Source organism: Colletes latitarsis, chromosome 10, assembly GCF_051014445.1.
Source record: "Colletes latitarsis isolate SP2378_abdomen chromosome 10, iyColLati1, whole genome shotgun sequence".
Lineage (NCBI taxonomy): Eukaryota > Metazoa > Arthropoda > Insecta > Hymenoptera > Colletidae > Colletes > Colletes latitarsis.
The window spans coordinates 14,712,974-14,730,339 of NC_135143.1; the positions used below are offsets into that span (position 1 = coordinate 14,712,974).

Below are 17,366 nucleotides of genomic sequence, written 5' to 3' on the forward strand. Positions count from 1 at the left end.
ATGATCCAGTCACGAAGCATTTTCTCTCCTTCTCTCGACTGATTTCAGAGACGCGCTGTGATTTCGGAATCATTCGGTCGTCCGCTCCCAAAGAAATTTTGTTTTGTCGTGGATCGGGGACGTGTTTTTCCGTGCTCGGTGGAAGGTGCGAAGTAGTGGTTGTGCGACCGTAAACAAAGCGATTGTGCGTCGCGTACGCGTAATATCTTTGGAGCGGTACGATTCGTGGGTGAAAATCTGTATATATGTACGGAAATATGCGAGAAAGAGAAGAATTTTGTCGAAGTTTTCCACCGGGACAACCGACCCAGCCACCGACGGCTCAGGCCCTGGGCCTTGACGCTCTGCACAGCCTTTGTAAAGAGATATATCCCGACCAAAGTAATCCTCTCACTGTCACCGCTGTCGTGAAATACTGGTAAGAATTCTGTCTATTCCTCGTTTAACGCGACGACGAAAAGCGATTTTCAATCATTGAAATACATTAGATCCCAATGGAATTCCACGCTTGACATTTGTAACACATTGCTAGACAATCGACGATTGTACTACACTTTTATCAACACTATTAACGACGTAGTACGTACATATATTTCTCTTGCATCATGATAAATTGAAGGCACAGTCGTTCTTTATATTTCTTAAAATTAAAAAATAATCATTAAGTTTTATGTATTTCTCATTTAGACAATTACTTACTAAAATTGTTTAATTTTCGCAGTTTTTGCGTAAAAACGAATTTATAAAGTTTTCTTTTCTTTTCGTAATTTTTCTGTCTACTTAAATATTTAAATTTGCATAGTTCTATTTATAAATGAAAGTATTGTTTCGTCGTAAGTAGGGTGTACTCTAAGAAATTATTCCATTGTTCATATATTCATATATTTTTTATTTACAAAATTTCGGATGTCATGAAACACGTGTATCCTGAAATTGAAATTTACATTATTCGTTTAAGTGCATCGTAATGACATATGTTATTAATTCTGTTTCTCTCGTTGATTACCGCACTTTTTTGATCTATGAAAAATCGGAGAAACTGCAAATACTTAGAAAGGTAGTTCGTACCGAGTTTTAGTACAAAACTCCTTCCACAGGCAGGGAAGATGGCTTATATTTAGTCACCCTTAGTCGAACATACGTTTAACCGGATGTAAAACCGAATAACAGAGATTTTCTGTGCATCTTTTGCCTAGGTTGGGGGGTCCCGATCCTCTCGACTACATAAGCATGTACGAAAATCCTGGCTGTCCCGAATTGGGCATACCGCCACATTGGCATTACATCAGGTAAGTTCCATTGTTAATTTTTTATAATTAAAATTTGTTTATCCACCTATTTTGTTTTTATTCCACTGTTCCATGACATATTCGTTTATAAATAAGTTCGAAACGAATACTATTTATTTCGTATTGTGCAAAATGATGCGTAATTCATTTTATATTAAAATTTTAATGTAGTAATACACATTTTTGTTAAATAATTCGCAATTTCCTTTGTGTCGTGTTCATTTTTCGAAACGACGTTCCTTGTGTGTCGTTCGTTCGAGAAAGATAGGTCATGTTTTTTTCCTTTCTTTTCTTCCATAAAAAAACAGGGAAGAATCCAAACGAAAAAAAAAAACGGGAAGTCGGGTATTCGTTAGTGTCACCCTGTTGAGCAGTTGGAGTTTGCCTTTGATGCGGTGTGTGTTATTTTTCCGACACACTCTTGATGACACGTGCATACCGTGCCCATTTCTGTCATTAGGAAATTTCATTTATCATACAAGTATAATATGATAAAACAAGAAGAAACATTTTAAACGCATCAACGTTACAAATTATAATCTATGCTTGAATAAAGAAAAGTTCTTATTTTCTATTTACTTTGTGGCTACAACGTATTAAAATAATTTTTAATACGCGTGATTTATGAAGAGAGTTGAAGTTTTATTCTTACCGAAACTTTCGAAGGTCGTCGCGCTGACTCACGTTGTCGAAAGACAAATGAATCCTCGTTTCAGGAATTCCTTATTAAAACTTAGGCGCCGAATGACGAATGGTCTACCGCGAAAGGGTGTTCCTTTTTTTTTTTTCTTGATACGTGACCCTTCCTTCTTCGGTCTGCAGCAGCTGTTCCAATAGTTCCCTCTTTCTCTATATATAGAAAGTGTAGGGTACAGGAAGATAAAGCTGTTTAAAATGCGACGGCGTCGGAAATAGACTCGCGGGACTTCCCCTTTTCCGTCTGTCCTATCTAAATATGTCCCGCCATTGACTAAACCTATTCTATTTTTCCTGGATCAAGTCTAGAATTATATTTGTTCCGCCAATTCCACGATGTTCAAGGTTCATAAGTTCTGCACACTTTTGCTTTAGCTATTTCCGTTTGCTTCGGGTATTGAACAGCAGTAATATTTCTTGATTAAAGTTTGGGTTTATCGGATTTACACGGAGATGGAAGGATACATCCAAAAAGTGGTCCTGGTCGTCCAAGTGGTTTTGGATTTGAGTTGACCTTCAGATTAGTTAGAGAAAGAAATGAGATGAGCCCTCCTACTTGGCCTGCAAACGTAATGCAGCAATTAGCAAAATATGTTTTTAATTCTGGGAACATGTTGTTGCCTGGTGATCATGTCTCATGGCATGCTCCATTGGATAATGGAAATGGTCGTATCACACAAATTTTAATGGGCAAGGATCCACAATTACCAACATCTATATGTACACCCCATGGTGATGTAAGTTAACTACTTTATTTAATATTATTCAGAGTAATTTGATTTTAATTTACAATGAGATTATATGTATGCTGAATATTATGTTTCTGACTGCTGATGCGTAATGTTACAGGTTTCATTTGTTCAAATTGTAGGAGTCACTTCTGAAGAATTGCAAGCTGCACAACATTGGAATGGTTTAGGTCTTGTAAGTTTATTAAAGACCAGCCGTGGTTGTGGACCATGGCTGGTAACAAATATGAGACGGATACATTCTATTATGGAGGATGACCCCTCCATAGCAGAAAAAATACAAATTGGGATAGAAAAAGAAGGTTCTAACTTGAGTGGTGTATCTGCAAAGTGTTGGTCTGTATCTTAGATTAGGTCTGTAGTAAATTTAACTAATCCTAGGAATAAACGTTATATTTATGAATTATTTTATAGGTGGGTTCAGGTGAACAATGATAGGAGTACAGAAAAATACAGAGAAAAAAGAAACGAATCGGACGAAGAAGACGAGGATATAAAACCCGTTATAAAGTCAGAAAGATTATCTCCTTGTGAATTAGAGCTAAATTTATCGCATGAAAGTTTTATTAAAATCTTACCAGGACTTCATTTAACGTTTAATCTTGAAGCTGGATCTTTATTACCATTAGCAATAAAGTATATATCCTTGTAATATATTACTATTGTGTAATAGATTGCTAGTCAAACAATAAAAATACGACCGATTTTGCAGGGGCCGTGTTATGCATGGGAGGCATTTTACGTTCAAATCTATATTATCCAATACAGCTGTTACTATAGTTGCACCATCAGTTACTGGTACTCTAGTTTCTAGAGAAAAACCGTATGTAGTTCAAGGACCATGGTTGCAAGTGTTACTTCCAGAAGATTTGTCTGAGAAAATGGCCCAAGAGTTTCAAATTTTGAATTCGACGAATCAGGTAAATAATATTGGAAGTAATTTTATAGGTTATACTACTTTTATGATTAAAAAATTTTATAGGTTATACTACTTTTGATTTTTAAACATTCTGCAGGTTCAATTGCCAAAGACATTTTCGTGGCCTGAACATAAACTGGTTATTACCGTAGTAAATGACTGAGTAAATATCAAAAAACGATTCACATTTTAGTACCTTTAAACGCGTTAGAATATAAATTAACATAAACAAAGTATTATCTAATTTTATTAAAATGTGGGTTTCAAAGAACTTATTTATAATTTCAACGCGCAAGTGCGATTATCGCGCGAACAACGGAACTATAAGACTTCGCATTTTAACGTGTAAAAGAGAAGGCCAATTATATTTAATATATTTCGAGCGACCTAGAAAATATATTCTCTATTTTGGCAAGTAAAGATTTCTACGCCTCCCTTTTACAGATTGATGCCTGTTAACAATTTCTATTTAATTGTGTACATAATAGAATGCAAGTTAAAAAGGTGTAATTGTATTTGATATACGAGTTTACACATTGTTACGACTAATGAACATTTTTGTAAATAGATAAACCTAAAATTCTGGCATTATTTTCGTCAGAGCCTTGTACCAATTTTTATAAAAAGAACGTGTAATAAAGTAAAATGTAAAGTATAATATTTATAAGAAAATACAGCAGTTTATTTTCCACGGATTTCTTACAAGTTACATGCCCGATCATTCTCGTTTTCTAAATGTCTCGACCGCTAAATCTGCGGAATAAAAGAGTCTTTTTTTTAAAGTTTGTCGATGAAGAAATGCAATTTTACTGGTTTGTCGATAGTTTCGATAGATTCGAGCTTTTCGATATCTTCGATATGGATTTTTAAGCGACTGTTGTCAATCCTGTACTGTGTATTTTATGTTCGCGTGAAAAATTAATGCGTTCAATTTGTTTTTTCTTACATCCCCTCTTCTATTTTATTTTAGCACATCTATTCTTCTTCCGTGAGATCGGCCTGTGGACGACGTTTCACGTTACGCCGATTATTCCTTCTCTTTGTCCTTTTTCTTATGGGACAAACACGCTGTCCGAGTTTCACAGCTGCTAGATTATTGTTATTATTTACGTTCGTCGCGCGTCGTTGGCCAAAGAGACGGAACATGTTGATTCCAGGGCTCTGGAAGATATTGGCGTAACATTGAAACTGTCGAGAGACTAATTGTTCTGTCTGTGTTCAAATTATCGCGACGGAAAGCAGATGATTAAAGTGAAGTGGTGAAAATTGGAGATGAACAAACAAGACTCGATGGTACAAGAACGCAATCTAAAGTGTCAAGGTACGTTTATACCAATAATAATACCTAGAATGTGATTATTTATACAAAAACGAACGGAAATTGAATTCTAGATTTTTCAGAGAGTCTTTCTCTGTCGGGCCAAAAACCAGATAACACGCGACATACAAAATTTGATAATGTAATTTAATTTACAAACAATTCAAATTTATTTATGCAACGAGTTGCTAATTTTAAAAAGAGATACAATCGGAATATTAATTAAGATTCGTGAATGTTGTGATTACCTGGTTTTTGTGCCGCAGTCTTCCATTGTGCGCAGGAACAAACGTTATTGTTTTCAGCACATCACGAAAGCTTTTAAACCCACGTCATTTCGTTGTATGTCTTGCTTCTAAAAATCAAAGCGTGCTGTTTGTCCGGTTCAATCGCAATTTCTCAATATCACATAATTTTAATAAAACGCAAACGTGATTTAAAAAATTCAATTTCAACCGGAGTAGAAGTAAACGCATTTTTTTCAGCGTTGCTAAAGTTTTTCAATTAACTTCAGTTAATGGTTAAATGAAATTAAATGGCGTAGATGGCATTCGAAGAACTTCATTTAAGGTTTCTCTAGCGTGGAAAATAAATATAAAAGTATAGCCTAACGTCGTAGAACGCCTCGTATAGAATTATAGAAGATTCCCTACTCGTTTGAACAAATTCCTGACGATCTTGATAGCTCCTATCCAAAGGAGAACGACGATACACGCGGTCGCGAATTCCTCGACCTCTTCGCAGGTGATATTCGAAACGACGTTAACGATTCCCCGGAAGACATTTGCGAACGTTTGCATGGCCTCGATGCAGAGGTCCCTTAGGTAGCAGATCACCTGGAAAATCAGGTTCATCACCGCTAGTGTAAGCTCGATTAACCTCGCCAGGAAATCGAGAAAGATGTCCAATAACTTGTCGAGGGTTTCCCACAACCAGCAGACGACTCGCGAAAAGAAATCGACGAACCGTTGCGAGACGTTCGACTCGCGATTTTTCATGGTTGAAGCCACTGGCCAAACCTCTGCCTCTTTAGCATAGTTTCCTCTTCAACTTCTTCCTAATATTTTACACCATAGCCGCGAACGAATCTCGTGTCAGAGTCCCAACGACCCAACCATTGCTCAACATCGAGGTCGACTGTGATTTTGGACGAATTCGAGGATCTTTGTTCTTGTGTTTTTCTCATTTTTATTAGTATCAGCCTTTATACTTAAAACAAAACGCGAAGTTGTCGCTGAATTGTACGTCTTTTTCAAGATGGTTTCAAAAACTGGAACGTGACTCTGTACTAGACGAAGGTGCGAGAAGTTTGTAGGCGAAACAGTTGTATAGCTTAATGAGGACTACCTTTCCACGATGCAACTTATCTTTCGAGTACAACCGTGCGGGTGCAATATGCACCTGCATACTTTTTTTAATGGAGCGTTTCTTCTTACATAAATCGATTTTTCTCGTTATTCCGCGTAGGAGACTATTAACTATTTAAATGACAACTTAAAATAACGAACAAGATTTAAACTTAAAATTTAATTTATTCAATTCGGTATACAGTCTGCGACACTTTCGTTAATGTATATTTCGCTCTTATGAAGCGATACCTAAGATCGGTAATATGTACCGTGTTCTATCGTTACAATATTTTAATATAAGAGAAACGATGCATGGGGCGATAATAAAATGTCGATGATTATGTTTGTGACGTATACGTATTCGTAATCAAGATGGCAGTTCTTGTCGTTGCTATTTCTTTAACTGTCTAATAGTATCAAATAGTGAGCCTGTTCGTAGTTCTAAATATTTTGTGTCTTAAGAAATGATTGTACAAAATGTCTGGTTTCACTGTGTGAATGCAATCACATTGAATATATAAAGAATTTTATGTGGTTGTTGAATATTATAAATAAACTCAGTATTTAATATTTTATCGTTGTTAAAATCTCAAAAGAATTGCAGTTTATTATATTCCTCTCTTCGAATCGGACAACTTTTTATTATTTTCGATCGTTTGATAAATAATTGTGCGAATACATTGCAACCAGACATACCGTACATTTGAACCTTACGTTTTTTTAATTATTCTATGTTGATATGGATATTATTCGATAGTTTATATTACTATGTTCGTTTTATTAATGATATTATTTTTCTTTTATTTTTGGTCCACAGCTAATTGGTCATGTTAGAGTTTCAAATTCGAAATGGTCCATTATACGTGTTGTTTTCTTCGTTTTTTTTTTTTTTTTTTTATATACAATAATTGTCTATGATTTTAATCGATACGTGATATGTAGATTATCTCCGTCAAACTAGCTCAGCGAAAAGCGACAGAATCAAAAGCACGAACGAAGCTGCTTGTCGCGCGGATCCGTTGCAAGCGTCTGCATCGTTGCAGGATTGAACGCAACCTCGAACGTATCTATAAATCATAATTAAATAATATTAACAAATTGCGTGAACCGATTAAAAAATTCGGTAATTGTTCTTACACAAGCATAGACATCTTTCGAACGAAAAAATATTATTCTATATTTTCAGTTCTTTTTTTCCGGTTGCGTGATTTTTACAATATTCGATAACGATCGTAAGAAAATAAATCGAATACGTCTTCCGTCGAAACTCACTTGTCGTCGAAATAGAATCCTCCGCAATGCGACATTCTTATTATTTCTGAGTCGGTCGTCAAAGTCCCGCTGTCCAACGCACAGCTCCTCACCGTCAAAGAGATTCCAGACTCGTCTAATCAATCACACATTAATTACAAATGAATTCATCCATTCTCATAATTATCCTACCGCAAGTTACCATTCTACTAATATTGTCAGTGTGCGAAGAACATCGATTTCCAAAATTTCTCATTTTTTAGTCATGTTTATACGCAGCAAAAATTCTAAATCAACTAACTATAATCACTGTCCTAAATAAATATGACTTATTATTGATCTCTAAAAATTACGAAATTTAAAAAAATATATTATTCATTTTACATTATATTCTATAATGTTTGAGTACTCGCCTGTATAAGTAAATTTAAATACTGATAAGTGCATAGAAAAGAAATCGCGTAGAAAAAGGTTCAAAAATATACTATCGTATATTTAATTCTCCTCTGCAAAGTAAATCCGCCCTTATTTGTCACACGATGTCAGAATAGTACCAATAGTCATATTAGACGTCGCGAAAGCAGTGTCTAATTATTTCGAGCGGTTTACTCAACCCTTTCGGTGCTAAGATCTTCGACACGAAGCGCATTGTGCGCTCGCATAGTGAACCATAGTGTATTCAGGGAACACGCAGCGCCGAAAGGGGTTAAGGAGCCACTCGCAAAATCACAAAAGGAGGAACTTTTTACCGTATATGCCCGCTATTTTGATGCACGCGGTCGCCGGGAAGAGACCGTCGCGGCCTTTACGACCTCCCATGCACGGCGACTCCAAGAAAGCCAGGCTTCCATTATTGTGAAACGGGTCGTCGCAGGGCTTATTGTCGCCGTCGATCGACACGCACTTGAAACAGTCAATGGCCCAGCCTGATACGAAAGAACCAAAAGAACAAGGAGATAAGTTACGATCGGAACTACGACGATCACTGTGTCGCGGTGACGGGAAAAATTTTATTCGAATAATAAGCAACGGTCGATAATTCCCAACGTTGTTTATTTTGAGAGACCATTATATGATTCTGACACTTTTGCTTAGCCTTTATTCGTTGTTCGAAATTGCCATCTATTCCTCGTACGACTGAGATTAAAATACCAGAAGTTCGATAAAATATGCAATACAAATTTTTGTCAATATTTTTTTACTCGTTTTTTTTTTACAAATTTTAGTGGGAGGGTACATTTAAGCAATATCCAATCAGTGGTTAAGACGGTTCCGAAAATAACCGTTCCAAACTGTTATATTTATTGGTTCTGAATTAAAACAGTTATGGGAACCGAAAAAATGTTTCAACTGTTACAGATATATCGGTTTTAACCCATATCGATTTCGGCTACGATTCTTATAATATCGGTTCTATAACTGTCATTTTTCGGTTCTGTGTACGTGCAATCTCATATTGATTTCGATACGGTTCTTAATTCTTGGTGAAATTGTGAAAATATTAACGTATCTTTGTGGGATGCGTTTTTCGTATTCTATGTTGAGTGTCAAGAATTGAAACTGATATTACAATTGTTTTCAATGAATTTATCCTTCTCTAGCATAGGATTCTCCTTAATAACAGTAAATATATTTTTTTACGTTAAATAAAACGGATTTGCTTGATATAACTACGATTTTTAAATAAGTATTCAGCCTCAAAAAGTATAGAGTCTCAATTGCATAAAATAAAGATAATTACACAAGAATGTGTTTGCTTTCCAATAGTATACTTTGAGGTGTCAACATTCTTCCACGACACTAACTACAATTTTGCGAATATCAGTCAAGGGTCGAAATTCGATTCATCAAAAATGTGAGAGATACCCCCCGAAATATTGATTTTTTAAATATCGTACCCCAACACACAAGAAAAGCATACAGTTCCATCGAGAGAAATATCTATCTTCCTCCAAATCTGAGCTACGAAAAATTCATTTAAATAATCGTGCTCCAAATATTCTTTGAACGTACGAAAAAAATCGGTTAGACCATCTCCGGAGAAACTGACCTTGTGAAACGACGAGAAGCACGATCAGCCCGTAAGAGACGATCCAGGCGAACCTGACATCCATCTTTTCCCTTATCCGCGCTCGCTTTTCCCAGGATGCAAACGATCGTCTGGCTGCCGTCAGCTGTCGAACGCCCGGGGCTCTGAGTCGAGTTCCTCCAGCGGGTTCATGTCAGACGGGAAAAAACGATGCCGACTGAAACGATCGGCGTTCTCGGGGACTCGGATCGAACCGTGTCATCTGTCACCAGTGACAAATCCATACAGAAGCTACGGTTGTTCCCCGACGACGTTCGTCGATGACGTAGTGTTTTGCTAACCAGTTACCAAGGCGATGATACCACCGTCGTTGATTCGTCGTTTCTTCCCGAGGATCAGGGGGCCGCTGATCGATGATCCTCCGCAACGGAACCGTCGAGGAACGCTTAACCGCGACGTCGTAGCCTCGGTTCAGTCATCTTTTGGCCTGGTCTGGTCGGGATCCACCCGGGTGTGCAACCTGGGGCTGGAACGGTTCGTAATCGCGTGATTTCCGCGCTGTGAACGGTAAAATAATGGGAGCGCGGTGCACGCGAATTGTGGGCGCAGTTGCGGGCACCTAGAACGCGTACAGTCGCATGGGAACTTTGCGAACGTGTGTCCGTTTTCTACGAAACGGCGTGCGTCCGTTTTGGGAAGTCGATGGTTTCGTGCTTGGGAAACGGGACCGATGTGTGCTTTTGCGTGTCGTCGTTGATCGAGCGGGACTGTAGACGGCTGGCAATTTGTTTGGGTGCGTAAGTTGATTTTTAGTGCAGGATAATTCTTAATGTTCCTATCTATCGGATCGTTCGATAAGTTCGTGTCGTTGTTTCGTGGGCGATCGAAGCCAGGCAAAAATTTAATGCTCGTGTTCCATTCTACCAATGAGTTCCTCTATTTTCCATGATTTCTATCGTTCTACCTATAATCTTAGAACCATGGAGCGCCAAACTAATGATAGAGAATATGATATTTTAGAAATTGTTTCCAATTTAAAATTTCATAAATTTTAATATGTGTGAAATTGTGTATACAAGGATTCCTTCTTTAATCGTTTTTGGGGGTTGCTGTATACGAATCTATTTTGTTATCAAATTTTATGTCTCTCAGAGGATAATTACGAGCGTGGAAAACTTACGTAAACGAATAAAAATTGCTGGAGATAGCATAACCCCGAAGTACTAATTGGCGTCGCGTTGAACTCTACTCTTAATTATACAACAGATGATACAACTTTATCGTTTTACGAATAAATTCGATTTAATTTTCCTGCTGATCGCTGAAACAGATGGAAACCTTACGACCACTCGGTATATTTTCAGCGATTGTTACAATATTATTAATCTTCCCTCAGGTATCGCATCCTTACCGCGCTTAATGCAATTTATGATTTGATTAATAATACGAGCACTTTATCGTCCCTCATCACATGTTCTTAACGTATACGAAAGCGAGATTTCTAGAATATTAAATACAGTTTCTGGAATGTTTTTTATATTGAAACAGTGTAAAGTCGATACGCAAAATAAAAATCTTCGTTATTATTAATACAATAAATTTTAACTGTGCGCGGAGGCCTTGAATGCAGTTTATCTTATATTAATACTTTCGAAGATGATCGCAAACGGTCGCAAATGTTTGACACGAATAATAAATTACTTGTTACGAGTACATAGAATCATTCAATTTAATGCTATAAGCTTGATCCCCAATAATTTCGTTACGCTGTTTGTACGCATGTTAAAATTTGAATAGTTGGAGCCTAACGCGTACCAGTCAGTCAAATCGTACCTCTTCAGTTTTATTTGAACGGTGCATGCGGGTCAAAGATCAAGCTACGGTTTTCCAATATAATTTGCGTGCAAATTAGTAACAAGTAACGAATGTAAGATAAAATATCTGAAATAATACGATGTTCCGTAATTCTCCCGTACGTGTAAACATAAAAAGCAGTAGGAAAAAATCTATTTAATCACTAGTATTAATCAATGCTTTGTACAGTTAAATCATGCCAGATAGCGTATAGTCATACGTGTACAGTTCAAGTTAAGTTAATGCAGCGACGAGTTTATACAATTAAATACTTTCCCGTTTATCCTTTACGTCAAAGAAATCACGTGAAGCACTGTTTGTGAAATGAATACATATGTATATTTTATTAATTATTAATAAATTTTTCATCGTATTCATCGATATAACTATCAAAGTATATGATCAAATATAATGAAAATTCGCGAACGCTGCCAAACGATGCTCACGCTCTATGTTGGAAGAAAATTTACTCGTGTAAGGGTTAATATTGAGTGAGTTACCTTGTTAGGAACGAGCAGCCGACGACAGTAGACCGTGGACTGTGTTGACAGGGAATAAATCGGGTTCGTGGGAAGGCAGATAACGCGAGCGTATTCAAAATCCCGCGGGTCGCGCATGCGCATCGGCTCGCGGGCCAATCACCTCGTCGCCTCGGAGCGGCCGTCCGTCTCTGTCGTAGCGACACTGCGGGTACACGATGTGATAGTATTTTTCGAAAACTGTGTCGGTCTTTCGCGCACTCATGCGTCCGGTTTTTGATGTGAACCCGTTGCGACCACTGAGTGTTTTATCTCGTGCCTACCGACGCCTCGGCTCGAGAATAATGGGCCTGGGCCAGTCGTCGAGCAACACCGGACACAGCGGTGAGTGTCGATTTTTACATCCGTATTCGTAATTGCGTGTTGTCGGCCGTCCCGACGTTTTTTCGAGTCGCACTGCACGCTTGACATGTGTCAACTGCGAGGGCTCTTGACTTTGCTGCCAGCTCCTGCGCAAGTTTCGTTGACTTTTTTCGTGGCATTGCGTCGTCTGGGACGAGAACCTTCTCGATGTGGCCGTGTTTTCGACGAAACAAACGGGACTTTCTACCGCGACGCTCGTCAAGTCGAATCGGTTTTGAGGTTATGTCGATGGGTACATCGATGTTAATGGCAATCGTGGTATCGTTTCCCTCAATTCCGTTCACCGCATCCACGGCTCGGCGGTTCTCGCTCCCGGTACTGGTTACGTTCCCCCGTTCGATGGTTAATTTCAATAATTCGACCGTTTTTCTTTAGCCCGTCATCGACCCTCGATTTTCCTGCCGCAGTGGTCGAATCTGCGCAAAACGATCGTTATCGCCGTGGCGTTTCTGTCCTTTTTTCCCCCCTTTTTGTTTTTGAACCGAGCCGATCGGCCGGAAGCTTTCGATTCTATCATTGCTGTTCGAAACGTTCGAATTCTATCGTCTACGTTGCTGGATATGTGCCATGTGATTTCCATTATTTTTCGTCCGTTAAAATTGTTCCAGTCGTGACAAAATATCTAACTTTTTACGTAATTTTCGTAGTATTTTGTTTTTGTTACCGGGTTAATGAGTGTCATCTGTGGGTTCCTATCGCTTACGGTTTTTGACAGAACATCGATGTCGATTGCAGAACTATGTATAACAACGTTTCTATGCGTCAGAATTTAATATTAGATTATTCAAACTTTGTTATAAAATGAAAGGAATTGAGTCAATTTGATAAACTATGCTTTATTGTCGTTGTTATCGCTTGCATTGCTAAATGGTTGAAATTAATATTTAGTTTTTAGTTTCTGGTAACATGTATACTTTTCTTTCTTACCGACATGTGTTCGTACGAGTGATTGTACGTAGGCGACATCTGTCACACGTGTAGCTACATAGTCGGTAAAAATGGAATTACAGTATTTTGATAAGGTTATAAAAAACGTAATTAAATGTTAAACATATTATAGTTAACGAAATAATTGGTATTTTGGAAAATAATTATTCAATTAAATAGGAAAAGGATTAAATACTTTTACTTTTTTCTTACTAATTCTAGTCAAGTATACAAGTATAGTTTAAAACTACTATTCTTAATTTATAGTTTCATCCATTGATTTATTATATTTTTTATAGAGTCCTCAGTATTTGTGTTAATTGAACAACAAATATCTTAACTTGTTGAAAAAGAAGTCCGAGTGATCGTTTGCGTAAAAACAGATGTTCCAAACGTTTCTTCCTCCTCAAATAAAGCATCTTCCTTAAAGAAAGGAAGTTTTCGCTCCTTCGTTCAATTATCCCAGTATTTATAAGGAGATAAACAAACACAAGAAAACATATGGCGAACAGGCAAAGTATAGAATACACTGCAAATTCAAAATATTAGAAAATTTACAATTCAAGATACAAAATAGTTAACTTTACAGAACAAGATATTTATAAATTTTTTTTCAGCGTGAAAATCGCAAAATTTCTCGGAGATGATAATAAAATAAAAATAAATTCGTTGTCGAGTGAACTTGCTTCCTAAGTCGATGGCGGTAGAGGTATATGTATACCGTTTCTGTTTGCGTTCTGTCCAGGGACGATCGGTCGAAATTCGAGAACGTTTCTGGCAAACGAACGAGCCAGTCGCCGGCAATTAATTAGGAAACGATACATCGGTCCGCAATTCGTGAACGAGACCGTTTCCTTCCGTACAAATATTTTGCCAGCTGCATTTCTCGCCGCCGCGTCCTCCGGGCGAGGAACACCTTTCGATTTCGTTTCGTACCGGCGGGCTTGCAAGATGGTCCGTGGTAAACGCGGCGCAGGTACGTGTACCTTGGCATGGGCCACAGATGTTATTGTCATATGGCAGACACACGGCTCGGGATTCGGAACCGTAAAACCGCGACTGCAGGTCCACAGAAATCCTGCTGCGGTAGCCAACGAGTCCCTTCCATTATCTAATCGACGTCACGCAAACAAATTCTGCTTTTTTTTCACCATCGATTAACTCGATTCTCGCAATCTCCAAACCGCAATTGAGGCGTTATTCGAAATATCGTTCCTCGAGACAAGCCCCCTTTACGTATCGTATTGTACATCTCTCATTTTTAAAGTAACAGCAATCGTGATTGCAATGTACGATCGGAAGTCTGAAAAACGTTGTATCGCACATAATTTGGAGTTTCATTAAATTTTCTACGAGCACGATGTAAAAAGCGACATAAATACGCCATCGGTCATAAATCTCGACTAAACTTTTTACTCGGTTCCCTGAACTTCTTGGTACGACGGCTGGCTGCGCAACTTCTTCTGATAGTTAATAACCAAGTTTCTGGAACTTCTGTCCGCATTTAATTTTGCTCGAACAGCTTTTGAACTTTGCCCGCTGGCGAGTATACGGAAAATCTTTGCTTATCGTTAAGCGGAATTCTCGTTAACGCCTTGCGGAATTGAAACGTAAATAGAATTACGCGATAAGGTCCTCGGGAACTGGACCTCCTTTCGATAGTAAAAGGCGCCTCAGAATATTTCCTCGCTCGGGAGAATTTTATGATAGAATCATTGCAAATAAAATGATGTTTAAAACGTTTATTGGCTTCGAAGAAGAATCTTGCAGGTAGAATTTATAAAACCGTGCGTCAGAGAATTATTAAAACGGTTGATCTCTGGTAGAAAACGATTCCTCCGATAACTGAACGGAATCAGACTCGATCAGCGATCAGTTAACGAGGTATCGTTGTATTTCTGATCTTTCCTTAAATAATCTCACGGTGACAAGTTCGGTTCGTGCCAACGCTTTCCGCGCAAAACTGTCACCGGGTACATCGGTTTTCCCGCACGGTCGAAATTAAATTTCCAGATTCATTAGCCCCCGTGGCGCGTCTCGTGACGCACGAGACGGTTCTCTTTTCCCGATGTCTCTCTCTTTCCTTGGCTCGCCAGTCCCTCCGTCTCTTTTCGTCTCTCCAAAATGGCCACACGCAGCCGGCATAGCATCCTCTGGTATAAATACATATGAGAACTGGGTCGCTGCCCTGAACCCCAGTCGCTGCATCGTCTACGAGCCTTCCTCGTCGCTCCCCGGAAGTCTTACCTTTGACCCCGTCGCCGTTTCCGCTGGTAATTAGTCAGACCCGTTGCAAAGGTGATATTGATTATGCTCGCCGGCCAGCCAAACCCTCGCTCAACCACGACGTTTCTTCTTTCTTTACCCGGTTCCTGCATTTTCATTTACTATTTCGACCGTATCGGAGACTTCATTAACCCATTTGCGCCTCGACTTTCATACACAGCGTGTTTACCTAACGCCTGTAAATACTTCAAGACCGATTCTACCCACGAAAATATGAAATTGTCCGGATTTTTAATCGCCGAGGCTCATTTTAATTTTTCTTTATTAAAGTACACGTAGAAAGAGTTTATTTAAATTTTCATTGTGGATTCCTTCGAACCAAATCTTGAGACGAGAACTTTAAGTACCATCGAAGTAAACTTATACACGATAATAAATTTTTTTAATAATAAAATCGTCGTCAAAGTAATTGATAGTAAAAGCGTGAACCTATAACAAAGTTAACAATTTTTGTAACAATAGTTTAGGATGAAAATGGACACTATTTTATTCTAACAATAAAAGAGGTCGTTTATTCATCGAACAATAACATTTTCAAGTTGAGATTTTCATTAAACGAGAAACAGTTAAGGACACTTCCCAAGTTCCAAGTGCTTCCTGTTTCGTCCATCCTCATCACGAACGTATTCAACACCCTTGCATATTTCAGGAGCACTATACATATACAAACTTCGCTTCGGAAACATCATTATGAGCGTGCTTGATCGCTTGTTTACGCTACGAGTTTCCCAGATTCGCCGGGAGTCCCTCGACGAGGGATTTCCAACGGAGAAAGACGATCTATAAATCTTTGTCGCGCGATCCTCCCACGCGACTCGGTCCAGCTGATCTCTCGACTCCAGCTCGAACTTCGACGGGGGTGAGTCGCACAATGACTCGCCTTTAAAGCGTTCTTTGTGCGACTCGTACCTGGAGGAAAATTTTAAAAACCATAGTTGCGATTTGGATCGTCCCGATCGCGTTTCCACGTCGAAGAGAAAAGAGATCCCGTTGTCGCGCGAGTCGGTGACGCAAATCGAAAGGAGCTTTCGACGTCCCTTTGTCTGGCTGGACAGAAGGATCAGGACGCGATCAGGTAGCGTCGGGGACATGTTAGGATCGATGAAAACGTGGAAACCGCAAACAGAATGCGAGAAAAGCGGACAAGTCGCGTGGAACGTCTGGGAAATTTGAGTTGGGTGTGGTTGGAGAAGGGATCGTTGGACTTTTGAATTCTGCTCTGTAAAAACGTTTGGTTTCAAAGGAAAATATGCAACTTGCTGCATCTATGATAGAGATTGATAGCTCAGTGAAGATTTTGGATGGCAAATAGGTCCTAACATGAAGTACTTGAAATAAAAAAGTAATGTTCAAAGATGGCTATGTTCAACAGTATTAAACGTAAATTATAATAGTAAGAACTCAGTGTAGAAGACTGTTGAAACATGCTGTAGATACGCAAGATATTGTCGCGAATCCTGCATTACTCATTGGGAGAGCCCCAAGGACTGTATAAAACTTAACGACTGCGAACAAATATAGGTTCAAGATCACTATTTTCGAAGCGTAGACGTCGGTCGTCGTGCATGTACATGTTAATTGTCGTCTCCCACGCCACTTAATTGGAACACGCATGAAATTAAAAGACGGATATATAGGTGGTAAGGAACTCCCGTCTGCACCCTAAAAATATCTATCGCGTCAAGATACGCGCACGCGTGAGCAACTATCGCGTATAGGAAAACCGACAAGAGTGTACGCGACACGTGGTTCAGCTATGCATATGCCAACATACCGTATTTCCGTGTTCATATAGGC

The 17,366-nt window shown here is 38.7% G+C and overlaps 4 protein-coding genes across 5 annotated transcripts in view; 2 read left to right on the forward strand and 2 right to left on the reverse strand.

Annotated features, from left to right (window-relative positions):
- The first annotated feature begins 40 nt into the window (after positions 1-40).
- Su(fu) (suppressor of fused) lies at positions 41-4,344 on the forward strand. Its single transcript, XM_076773825.1, has 7 exons — positions 41-418; positions 1,197-1,289; positions 2,413-2,722; positions 2,835-3,070; positions 3,149-3,370; positions 3,447-3,654; positions 3,751-4,344. Exons 1-7 carry the CDS (start codon positions 246-248, stop codon positions 3,814-3,816), a joined length of 1,308 nt encoding a protein of 435 aa, XP_076629940.1. The 5' UTR covers positions 41-245; the 3' UTR covers positions 3,817-4,344.
- A 284-nt stretch (positions 4,345-4,628) lies between these two features.
- LOC143347257 (uncharacterized) lies at positions 4,629-5,969 on the reverse strand. The gene is made up of 2 exons (XM_076776300.1): positions 5,625-5,969; positions 4,629-4,814 (listed from the first exon to the last, which is right to left on the reverse strand). The coding sequence occupies exons 1-2, from the start codon at positions 5,967-5,969 to the stop codon at positions 4,629-4,631; spliced, it is 531 nt and encodes a 176-aa protein (XP_076632415.1).
- Positions 5,970-6,519: 550 nt separating this feature from the next.
- LOC143346075 (uncharacterized) lies at positions 6,520-12,097 on the reverse strand. 2 transcript variants are annotated; one of them, XM_076773827.1, is made up of 6 exons: positions 11,955-12,097; positions 9,942-10,126; positions 9,622-9,862; positions 8,321-8,497; positions 7,593-7,707; positions 6,520-7,387 (listed from the first exon to the last, which is right to left on the reverse strand). In XM_076773827.1, exons 3-6 carry the CDS (start codon positions 9,683-9,685, stop codon positions 7,273-7,275), a joined length of 471 nt encoding a protein of 156 aa, XP_076629942.1. In that variant the 5' UTR covers positions 9,686-9,862; positions 9,942-10,126; positions 11,955-12,097; the 3' UTR covers positions 6,520-7,272. The 2 variants fall into 2 exon arrangements, with proteins under 2 accessions (XP_076629942.1, XP_076629941.1); XM_076773826.1 differs by having other exon boundaries at positions 9,622-10,126.
- A 92-nt stretch (positions 12,098-12,189) lies between these two features.
- The window catches only part of Neur (E3 ubiquitin-protein ligase neur), an 87,361-nt gene continuing 82,184 nt past the window's right edge, over positions 12,190-17,366 (forward strand). The window contains exon 1 of the mRNA XM_076773823.1: positions 12,190-12,317. Within this exon, the coding sequence (XP_076629938.1) occupies positions 12,197-12,317 (121 nt within the window). The 5' untranslated portion in view covers positions 12,190-12,196. The remainder of the gene's footprint in view (positions 12,318-17,366) is intronic.

Coding starts and splice junctions, on each gene's coding strand:
- LOC143347257 (XM_076776300.1), bottom strand. CDS start 5,969: ATGAAAAATCGCGAGTCGAACGTCTCGCAACGGTTCGTCGATTTCTTT. Junction 4,815..5,624: donor TCAGGAATTTGTTCAAACGA/GTAGGGAATCTT, acceptor AATATCTTCCAG/AGCCCTGGAATCAACATGTT.
- LOC143346075 (XM_076773827.1), bottom strand. CDS start 9,685: ATGGATGTCAGGTTCGCCTGGATCGTCTCTTACGGGCTGATCGTGCTT. Junction 8,498..9,621: donor GCTTCTCGTCGTTTCACAAG/GTCAGTTTCTCC, acceptor CTTTCGTATCAG/GCTGGGCCATTGACTGTTTC. Junction 7,708..8,320: donor CAAAATAGCGGGCATATACG/GTAAAAAGTTCC, acceptor GTGATTGATTAG/ACGAGTCTGGAATCTCTTTG.